The sequence below is a fragment of the Macaca thibetana genome, chromosome 19 (genome assembly GCF_024542745.1).
Source record: "Macaca thibetana thibetana isolate TM-01 chromosome 19, ASM2454274v1, whole genome shotgun sequence".
In the NCBI taxonomy this organism is placed as follows: domain Eukaryota; kingdom Metazoa; phylum Chordata; class Mammalia; order Primates; family Cercopithecidae; genus Macaca; species Macaca thibetana.
Window position 1 is genome coordinate 10,407,357 of NC_065596.1, and position 10,452 is coordinate 10,417,808.

Here is a 10,452-nt window from a genome sequence, read left to right on the forward strand (position 1 = left end):
GAGCGCGCCGGGGAGGCGTGGAGAGGGGGGCTGGGCGCCGGGGACGTCTGGGTCCCGCGCCCAATGGCTGGAGGGCGGCCGAGCGCCGCCCGCCCGCCCTGCCCGCCCCCTCTCCCCTCCCCCCCGGCACTCCCCTCCCCCTCCCCCGCCCGCCGCTTTCCCCCGCCCCCGCCCCGGCGCCAACTCCGCGGCGCCTCCTTAAAAAGCGCGCGGGAGTTGTAAGGGGGGGCCGGAGCGAGCCGGAGTGAGCGAGAGCGCAGGGTAAAGGGGGCGGGCGGGGGGCCCGGGCTCCACCTTAAAAGCGGGCGCGTGGGGGTGGGAGGGAGGAAGGCGGGCGGCGGGGAGGAGGGAGGGAGGGAAGGAAGGGGGGCCGGAGTGTCCCGGGCGCAGGGCGCGCGTGCGGCGGCGGCGGCGGCGGGGAGGGGCCGGCCGCGCCGCGCTCCCCTCCTCCCCCTCGCATCCCCGGCCCCGCGCGCGCCCAGCAGAAGCGGGTCTGTGTGTGCGTGCGTGCGAGTGAGTGAGTGTGTGCATATTTTTTTCTCTCTTTTCTTTCTCTCTCACTGTTTTTTCCTCTCTCTCTCTCGCTCTCTCTCTTTTTTTTTTTTTTTTTTTTTTTTTGCAAAGAAACAGCAGCGCCGCCGCCGCTCCGCCGAGGCGCTGCGCCCCCCGGGGGGGGAGGCGGAGGAGGCGGGCAGCGGCGGAGGGAGGGGAGCCGGGGAGGGGGGCGCCGCGCTGGGAGGGAGGCAGCGCGCACGGTGCAGCCGGGCCGGGCGGGAGGCATGGCGGGGCCCCCGGCCCTACCCCCGCCGGAGACGGCGGCGGCCGCCACCACGGCGGCCGCCGCCTCGTCGTCCGCCGCTTCCCCGCACTACCAAGAGTGGATCCTGGACACCATCGACTCGCTGCGCTCGCGCAAGGCGCGGCCGGACCTGGAGCGCATCTGCCGGATGGTGCGGCGGAGGCACGGCCCGGAGCCGGAGCGCACGCGCGCCGAGCTCGAGAAACTGATCCAGCAGCGCGCCGTGCTCCGGGTCAGCTACAAGGGGAGCATCTCGTACCGCAACGCGGCGCGCGTCCAGCCGCCCCGGCGCGGAGCCACCCCGCCGGCCCCGCCGCGCGCCCCCCGCGGGGCCCCCGCCGCCGCCGCCGCGCCGCCGCCCACGCCCGCCCCGCCGCCACCGCCCGCGCCCGTCGCCGCCGCCGCCCCGGCCCGGGCGCCCCCGCGCGGCCGCCGCCGCCGCCGCCACAGCGCCCCCCTCGCCCGGCCCCGCGCAGCCGGGCCCCCGCGCGCAGCGGGCCGCGCCCCTGGCCGCGCCGCCGCCTGCGCCAGCCGCTCCCCCGGCGGTGGCGCCCCCGGCCGGCCCGCGCCGCGCCCCCCCGCCCGCCGTCGCCGCCGCCCGGGAGCCGCCGCTGCCGCCGCCGCCACAGCCGCCGGCGCCGCCACAGCAGCAGCAGCCGCCGCCGCCGCAGCCACAGCCGCCGCCTGAGGGGGGCGCGGCGCGGGCCGGCGGCGCAGCGCGGCCCGTGAGCCTGCGGGAAGTCGTGCGCTACCTCGGGGGCAGCGGCGGCGCCGGCGGTCGCCTAACCCGCGGCCGCGTGCAGGGGCTGCTGGAAGAGGAGGCGGCGGCGCGAGGCCGCCTGGAGCGCACCCGTCTCGGAGCGCTTGCGCTGCCCCGCGGGGACAGGCCCGGACGAGCGCCGCCGGCCGCCAGCGCCCGCCAGTCTCGGAGCAAGGTGAGCGCGCCGGGGAGCGGGGGCGCCGCGCGGTGGGCAGGTGCGGGCGAAGTTGGTGGCGGGGGTGCGAGTCCCGGGAGGAACTGGGTGGCGGGTGACTGGGGCTTTACGCGCGTTTCCTGCGGGCTGGGTGCGTGGTGACCTTGGCAAGTGCTTGAATCTCCCGGAGCCTCAGTTTCCTCCGCTGTAAACGCGGCTTAATAACAGTAGCGACCCCTTGGGGTTGTTGAGCGAGTTTAGTGAGATTCGGTTGTCGAGGGCTTTAGTTAACACAGAGCCTGGCACGGAGTGAATGCGTAAAAGTTAGTCCGTATTGTTCTTAAAGGTGGAATCGGGTCCTCCTCACCACCGCCCGTATGCTACAGGCAGGGTCAGGGATTAGAACAGCTATTAATCTTGCATGCTTCTCTCCTCGGTCCCAGAGAGGTGGAGAAGAGCGAGTGCTTGAAAAAGAGGAGGAAGATGATGATGATGAAGATGAAGATGATGAAGATGATGTGTCAGAGGGCTCTGAAGTGCCCGAGAGTGACCGTCCTGCAGGTGCCCAGCACCACCAGCTTAACGGCGAGCGGGGACCTCAGAGTGCCAAGGAGAGGGTCAAGGAGTGGACGCCCTGCGGACCGCACCAGGGCCAGGATGAAGGGCGGGGGCCAGCCCCGGGCAGCGGCACCCGCCAGGTGTTCTCCATGGCAGGCATGAACAAGGAGGGGGGAACAGGTAAGGACTCCTCTGGGTGGGGGAAAGTGCTAGGAGGGGAGGAACTCAGCCCGAAAACAAAGCCAAAGGCAGGTGTTTTTTTTTCTTTCCCAGCTTCTGTTGCCACCGGGCCAGACTCTCCGTCCCCCGTGCCTTTGCCCCCAGGCAAACCAGCCCTACCTGGGGCCGATGGGACCCCCTTTGGCTGTCCGTAAGTTGGGGTGTTGGAGACATGGGAGTGCTGCCCAGGTGTGTGGCACAGCCAGAGGGACACCCGTGTTCACTGGTGCCCGTCTGTTTTGATGCAGTCCCGGGCGCAAAGAGAAGCCGTCTGATCCCGTGGAATGGACGGTGATGGATGTTGTGGAATATTTTACCGAGGCTGGCTTCCCGGAGCAGGCGACAGCTTTCCAAGAACAGGTGAGTTCCCAGCCCAGGACTACACACTGACAAAGAGGGGCTCTCTGGGATGTGCCCTAACCCCGGCTCGCTCTCTCTTTTTGTCCCTGTCCCACCCAGGAAATTGATGGCAAATCTTTGCTGCTTATGCAGCGTACAGATGTGCTCACCGGCCTGTCCATCCGCCTCGGGCCAGCCCTGAAAATCTACGAGCACCACATCAAGGTGCTTCAGCAAGGCCACTTTGAGGATGATGACCCCGATGGCTTCTTAGGCTGAGCGCCCAGCCTCACCCCTGCCCCAACCCATTCCGGCCCCCATCTCACCCAAGACCCCCCAGAGTCCAGGAGCTGGACGGGGACACCCTCAGCCCTCATAACAGATTCCAGGGAGGAGGGCACCCTCTTGTCCTCATTTCTGCCCCTTGTGTGTCTCTCTCTCTCTTACACAAATCTGCCCCTCAGCACGTCGGTGTGGGGAGGGAATTGCTCCTTAAACCCCAGGTGGCTGACCCTCCCCACCCAGCCCAAGACATTTTAGGAAAAAAAAAAATGAAATGTGGGGGGCTTCTCATCTCCCCAAGATTCTCTTCCGTTCAGCCAGATGTTTCCTGTATAAATGTTTGGATCTGCCTGTTTATTTTGGTGGGTGGTCTTTCCTCCCTCCCCTACCACCCATGCCCCCCTTCTCAGTCTGCCCCTGGCTTCCAGCCCCTAGGGGACTAGCTGGGTTGGGGTTCCTCGGGCCTTTCTTCTCCTGCCTCTTTTCTTTCTGTTGATTGTCGCTCGAGCTGGCTGTATTGCTTTTTAATATTGCACCGAAGGTTTTTTAAATAAAATTTTAAAAAAAGGAAAAGGGGAAAAAAAAGAACCACGGAGTCCGTTTTATGAATGGGGCGGGGAGAGGGCATTAAAGAGCCTCTGGTTAGGACAGAATCATTTGGAGAGAGAGAAAAACGGAAACAATATAGCTGCCTATAACAATAATCGCTGCAGAAAGGTGGGAATCTTTGGGTTTTTTTTCCTCTGTCATCTCCCCATGTCCCAGAACTGAGCTAGGCACAGAGCAGGTGCTGAATATTTGTTTTCCTTTTAGAGATGGTTTCATTCTATCACCCAGGCTGGAGTGCAGTGGTGCTATCATAGCTCACTGTAGCCTCAAACTCCTGGGCTCAAGTGATCCTCCCACCTCAGCCTCCGGAGTAGCTGGAACTACAGATGCACTCTGCTATGGCCAGCTAATTTTTAAAAATTTTTGTCCGGGCGTGGTGGCTCACACCTGTAATTGCAGCACTTTGGGAGGCCGAGGCAGGTGGATCACGAGGTCAGGAGTTCAGGATCAGCCTGGCCAAGATGGTGAAACCCTGTCTCTACTAAAAATACAAAAACTAAAAAAAAACTTAGCTGGGCGTGGTGGTGGGCGCCTGTAATCGCAGCTACTCAGGAAGCTGAGGCAGAGAATTGTTTACACCTGGGAGGTGGAACGTGCAGTGAGCCGAGATCATGCGCTGCACTCCAGCCTGGGCGACAGACTGTCTCAAGAAAAAAATTTTTTTTGTGGAGATGAGGGTCTCACTTTGTTGGCCAGGTTGGCCTCAAACTCCCAGCTGCAAGCGATTCTCTCTTCCTGCCTGGGATTTGAGCCACCATGCCTGGCCTCAAATATTGTTGAATGGTTGGCAGTTAAGTCCTTGGGTTTATAAGCATTTTCTCAACTGTCCTCCCCAAGTCCCCATAAGACAACTCATAAAATCCCACCTTACAGAAGAGGCAGCTGGCCCGGCACAGAGATACTGTGTGCTCGGGATCACACAGGGTGGCATCTGACACCTGTCCGAGTTCTTCACTCCGAGTCTTTAAATATAGAGTATTTGACATAACGTACATTAAAAACTATAAACCTGTCAGCCTTTGTCTACTGCAAATAATCTGCTACAAATATTGGGGGCAGGAATCTGTTCTAGGACCATAGTAGGCTCTCCAGACCTCATGGTCTTCCTCATTAAAACAACAGAAAATTCCTTCTGGGCCATCAGATGAGATCATGAGAGGAGAAGATTTCCAAGTGAAGATTTTGTTTGTTTCAAGACAGAGTCTTGCTCTGTCACCCAGCCTAGAGTGCAGTGGTGCAATCATAACTGGTGACAGCCTCGAACTCTTGGGTACAAGTGATTCTCATGCCTCAGACAACACCCAACGAACATTTTATTTTTTGTATAGACAGGGTCCTGCTATGTTGCTTAGGCTGGTCTTGAATTCCTGGCTTCAAGCAGTTCTCCCGTCTCAGCCTCCTAACTTGTCAGAATTACAGACATGAGCCACCAAGACCAGCCTGAAGGTTTTTTCAGATTTATTTTATTGTTAGTAGTAGTCGTCAGAGCTACTACATCCAAAGTCCCTACTAAGTTCTAAGGCAGTTTCTCAACTCCATTAGAGATTTTTTGTTTGTTTTTTGTTTTTTTTAAAAAAAACACGCTGGGCACTTCAGGAGGCCGAGACAGGAGGATCGCTTGAGTCCAGGAGTTTGAAACAAGTCTGGGCAACATAGAGAGGTCCCCATCTCTAAAAACTTTAAATTTAAAAAAAAAAATTTAACAAAAAAAAACCAGGGTTCTGGGAGTGAGGGGCTGGGGCCTGGGCAGCCTCATTCCATATACCTGTGCCGGGTTGAGGTGTTGGAGACACGTTTGGAGACCCCTCCACTCTAGGAATCCACCTCGAGAGATAAAGGTCCCGGCCCTAGCCACACCCCCAGGACACGGCCAGAGGTCACCTCCCTAGGCAGGTCCCTCCTCCCCACCGCCAGGTTCCCGGAGCGCGTGCGGCGCGTGTGCAGGGGTAGGGGGCCGCGGGCGCGCGGACTGGAGCGGCGCGCCCCTCCCGCGTGTTGAAATTCAAAAGAGGCGAACGCCCCCGCCCCCGGCGCGGCGGCGCGGCTCCGGTGGAGAGGTCAAGGCAGGGGCCAGTCGGAGGCTCCCGGGGCGGGGTCGAACCCGCGGCCAACGTCAGCAGCAGCAGAAGCTTAAAGAGCTCAGGTCCCCCCACCCCCCCCCGCCTCTGGTCCTACCATGGCTACGGAGCAGTGGTTCGAGGGGTCGCTCCCCCTGGACCCTGGAGAAACACCGCCTCCAGATGCCTTGGAACCTGGGACGCCGCCCTGCGGAGACCCCTCCTGGTCGACACCCCCTAGCAGGCCTGGGAACCCACCTGAGCCGGACCCTGAAGATGCCGAGGGGCAGTTGGCTGAGGCCCCGGCCTCCACGCCTTCCCCCGAACCTCTGGTCCCCGGGCCCGGGCCAGCACCTCCCCGCCTATCCCTGGACATTTTGTTCAGCCCCATCACCCAACAGCTGCGCTACCTACTCAAGAAGGCGGATGATTTCCAGAGCTACTTGCTCTACAGGTGATGCTGGACAGGGTCCCAGGTCCCCATGGGTAAGGAGACTTGGAGGGGAGGCGACAGGATGGGTGACACATGCCAGGGTTGCAAAATGACAAGCGCTAGGAGCCAGAGGGAGGCAGTGGAAGAAGCTAGCATATCAGAATCCAGTTTAAGAGAGTGAGGAGGACTGTAGAATTGAGGGTAGGGCACTGCTGCTATTACTGTCCTGGCAGTGTGGGCCTGGGGTTGTCAAGTCTCTAGGACTTTTTCTCCCAGTTTTTAAGTGCTGTCTTAGATTTTGAACCCTGTGCCGACTAAACAAGACCCACCTGAGCCAAACTTGGCCTGTAGGACATCAGTTTGAGACTCCAAAGGATCATGTGATTCACACACCAGGTTTCCTTGTGACTCTCCAATTTCAGTGTCCATTGGTATCTCCTAGGAGGCTGGGTTGGATTTTGCTTGTTTTTGAGACGGAGTCTCGCTCTGTTGCCCATGCTGGAGTGTGCCCATGCTGGAGTGCAGTGGTGCAATCTCGGCTCACTGCAACCTCCGTCGGCCGGATTGAAGCAATTCTCTGCTCAGCCTCCCGAGTAGCTGGGATTACAAGCACCTGCCAACACGTGTTGCCCGGCTAATTTTTTTTTTTTTTTTTTAAGTAGATTCGGGGTTTCACCATCTTGGCCAGGCTGGTCTTGAACTCCTGACCTTGTGATCCACCCGCCTCGGCCTCCCAAAGTGCTGGCATTACAGGCGTGAGCCACCGCACCCAGCCAAGGTTGGTTTTTTTTTGTTTTGTTTTGTGTTTTTTTGAGATGGAGTCTCGCTCTGTCACCAAGGCTGGAGTGCAGTGGGGGCTGCACTCAGCTCACTGCAACCTCCACCTCCCAGGTTCAAGGGATTCTCATAAAGCTGGTTTTCTAATGAGACAGGGTCTTGCCCTATCGCCCAAGCTGGAGTGCAGTGGGGCAGTCATAGCTCACTGCAGCCTCAAACTCCTGGTCTCAAGCAATCTTCCCACTTCCACCTCCTGAGTAACTGGGACTATAGGTGCCACCATGCCCAGCTAATTATTTTTTGTGTAGAGACGGGATCTTGCTACGTTGCCCAGGCTTGTCTGGAACTCCTGGCCTCAAGCAATCCTCCAGCCCCAGCCTCCCAAACCTCTGGGATTGCAGGAGTGAGCCACTGCGCCCAGCCCCTTAAGGAAGCTCTGGGTCCTAAGTGGCGATGTGAGACTCAGGTGTCAGCACTTTTAACAAGTGTTCCAAATGGGTTTGATGCAGGTGAACCAGAAAGATGTTCAGAAAAGACCTGAAACTGGGGGCTTTTCTAACAGGGGTCAAAGCCAGGGATACAGGTTGGGGTTGAGTAGAATGGGGAAAAACGGGGGTGGGGGGGGTGGGGAGGGATTGTGAGGGATTGCAGGCAAAGGCCCCCTTCTTCCTTCAGCAGAGACCAAGTACAGAAGGAGCAGCTGGCCAAGGCCATGCCCACCTTCTTACAGATGTGTGAGCCCTACTTCCTGTACCTGGAGGCAGCCGCGAGAAGCGTACCCCACATCTATGGACCCCTGCAGGAGCTGGTCCGAAAGGGGGTGTGTGGAGGTTTCTTAGACCCCACGCCCCTTTCTTCTCGCAGCTCCGAGCCTGCGGGGATGGTGGAGGGGGAGGCCCACTCCTCTCAGGCCAGCTGATCTCACTGTATCCATCCTGTATGCAGCTGTTAGAGATCTCCCAACAGCTGACCCTGCGCCTGGAACAGCTGGTCCTCATGTATGCTTCCTTTGGGTTCGTGGACCTGGAGGAGACAAACCCCCTCAGGTAAAATGGTAGGAGATTCAGATGGGGGGGATGAAGGAGTCCAAGGCCCAGCTTCACCCCTCCATTCTCTCATGTCCTGCCAGCATCTCCTGTTTCTTTTGCGGGAGGTTCTCCATCAGCCTGTCCCATGAGATCTCCATCTTCAGATACTGTGCTCCAACCGCCTACACTGCCAGCCGCTTTCCCCGCTACCTCTATAAGAAGATGCGCTGGCACCTGGAAGCCACCCCAGAGGCCCCTGGTCGGGGACAAGATTCCCTTGTGGATTAGTAAGTCCTCTTACCCAAATCAAAGTCCTCCCCTTTCTATGATGAATGCCAATATGGCCCTCCAAACTGTCACCAGCAAAGTGAAAAGTGAGCCAGGGCCCGGTGCCATGGTTCACGCCTGTAATCCTAACACTTTGGGAGGCTGAGGCAGGAGGATCACTTGAGCCCAAGAGTTTGAGATCACCTGGGCAAGATGGCAAGACCCTGTCTCAACAACAAATTCGCCAGGCATGATGGCTGGCGTCTGTAGTCCCAGCTACTTGGGAGGCTCAGGCAGGAGGATCACTTGAGCCCAGGAGTTCAAGGCTACAGTGAGCTGTGATTGTGCCACTGCACTCCACCCTGAGTGGGAGCAATAATCTGTCTCTTTAAAAAAAGTGAACCAGGAAACTAAAGGCTTTTGAAAGGCTACCTCTATTTTCTTAAAACCCACACTCCCACCAAAATAAAAGTTCTCATCTTAAAAGGAGGCTGGCAGGGAGAAAAGGCCTTAGAGTCACATTCCTACCTGAGAACTTCAGGGCAACTTCTGATGAGTTCCCACTTCACCTCCAAAATTAAAGCCCTCAACAGAAGAAGCTAGGAAATTGATCACTTCTAATTACAGCTCCCTCCCCTCCCAGCTACTTCCTGTGCTATCGAGATACTTGGGAAGACACAGGCCAGAGTCCAGCCAATTCGTGCCCGCAGATCCAGAAGCTGTGGTCCATCGGCCGATGGGTGCCCCTAGGACCAGCCGAGGACGACCTTTATTCATGGTAGGAGCTAGGGCAATAGCAACGTGGGCTTGGGCGCTAGACCAAGCGCTAGATGGGGAGGCAGAACCCCACCAAAGATAATCCACCTTCCCAAACACTGCTTCCCTTAGTAATGATAGTATTTTATTGTGCCCTGAAAAGCACTTCATGCAGACCCCAGTAACAACCCATCGAGATCTATGCTATTGGCCCCATTTAACAAAGAAAACAGGGTGCTCAGAGAAGTTGTTACCTGCCCAAGGACACACAGCTAGCAATGCGATTGGACAGGTCAGGACCAGTTATTCAGCCTCTAGGAGCCATTACTAAGTTTCAGATCAACAAGGAAACAAGTTTCCCCCGAGGGTTTTTCCCACCGGCAGCTGAAACAAAGCCTCTTTCAGCTGACGCATCTCACTTAAAGGGAGAGACTCCCGAGGGGCAGGGGGCACTCAAGTCCAGGCCTGTCTATCCCTGGCCCCCCCACCCCAGGATTTTGTGCCCGCAGCCGCTTGGGGACTACCAGCAGCTGCTGACCATCGGCTTCGAGGAGCCCACGCCCATGCTGGCCACCGACCTGCTGGTGCAGATCCTCACGGGCCAGGCAGGCCATGCCCGGCCTCCGAGCGCAGCCGGGCCCGCGGGGTGGGCAGCACAGGGGTCTTGAACCTGGGAAAGGGGGTAGGAGCTGGAACTTGACAGTTCCAAACTCCAGAAGAGGGGGCAGGGGAGGGGCTCACTCATTCTCTCAGTGCAGCCTGGCCTCGCCTTCCAAAGGGCCGGCCGAGCTGACCTGTCTGCACCGAGTCCGGCCTGGCCGTGGGCCGTGAATGCGGACACGTCAGTTTTGTGTTAAATAAAAGAAAGAAAGAGGTCACAGGCTCAGTGTCCGCTGCGAACGCCGCGCCCCTCCTCCGGGGACATTTCCCCGCCCACTCGCGTGGCCTTCTGGAAAATGTAGTCTTTTGAAAGAAAGCTGAAATTCGCCAATAGGCAGACGAGAGTTTGGCGCATGCGCACAGGCAGAAATGAAGCAAAAAGGGAAATGGTGCCGGTCAACAACCGGAACCCAGAAAACTGTAAGTTTAGGGTAGCGGGGAAATTCAACGCCCACTGGAGGAAGAGACTTAGGGCTACGCCCACTCCCATATTTTGACCCGGAAGTTATTTCTTTGTAGCGTAAAAGACTACTTTTCCCGACGTGCCCCAGAAAAGTGCCCTCGATCAGTTTCCGAAGGGCCCGAGTTAGACTTTCTTTTTCTCTTCCAGCTTTTGGTACTTGCCAGACAGGTCGTCGTCTTTCTCGGGGTATCCAGGGTGCGGACAAGGTGGGAGAACCCTATGGAATCCAAGCTTAGGATCTCTTAGCCTCTCTCCAACCTCGGACTTGAGAGGAGACCCTGGCTGAGGGAA

The 10,452-nt window shown here is 58.3% G+C and overlaps 2 protein-coding genes across 2 annotated transcripts; both read left to right on the plus strand.

The window, feature by feature from the left end:
- The first annotated feature begins 704 nt into the window (after positions 1 to 704).
- Positions 705 to 3,687, plus strand: SAMD1 (sterile alpha motif domain containing 1). Its single transcript, XM_050769942.1, is given in 6 exon segments — positions 705 to 1,220; positions 1,222 to 1,734; positions 2,157 to 2,451; positions 2,545 to 2,641; positions 2,739 to 2,850; positions 2,950 to 3,687. Coding segments are annotated over 6 exon segments (1,617 nt in total). The 5' UTR covers positions 705 to 779; the 3' UTR covers positions 3,109 to 3,687.
- A 2,025-nt stretch (positions 3,688 to 5,712) lies between these two features.
- C19H19orf67 (chromosome 19 C19orf67 homolog) lies at positions 5,713 to 9,914 on the plus strand. Its single transcript, XM_050769949.1, has 6 exons — positions 5,713 to 6,231; positions 7,663 to 7,807; positions 7,933 to 8,033; positions 8,117 to 8,302; positions 8,926 to 9,060; positions 9,532 to 9,914. The coding sequence occupies exons 1-6, from the start codon at positions 5,897 to 5,899 to the stop codon at positions 9,704 to 9,706; spliced, it is 1,077 nt and encodes a 358-aa protein (XP_050625906.1). The 5' UTR covers positions 5,713 to 5,896; the 3' UTR covers positions 9,707 to 9,914.
- The last annotated feature ends 538 nt before the right edge of the window (positions 9,915 to 10,452 follow it).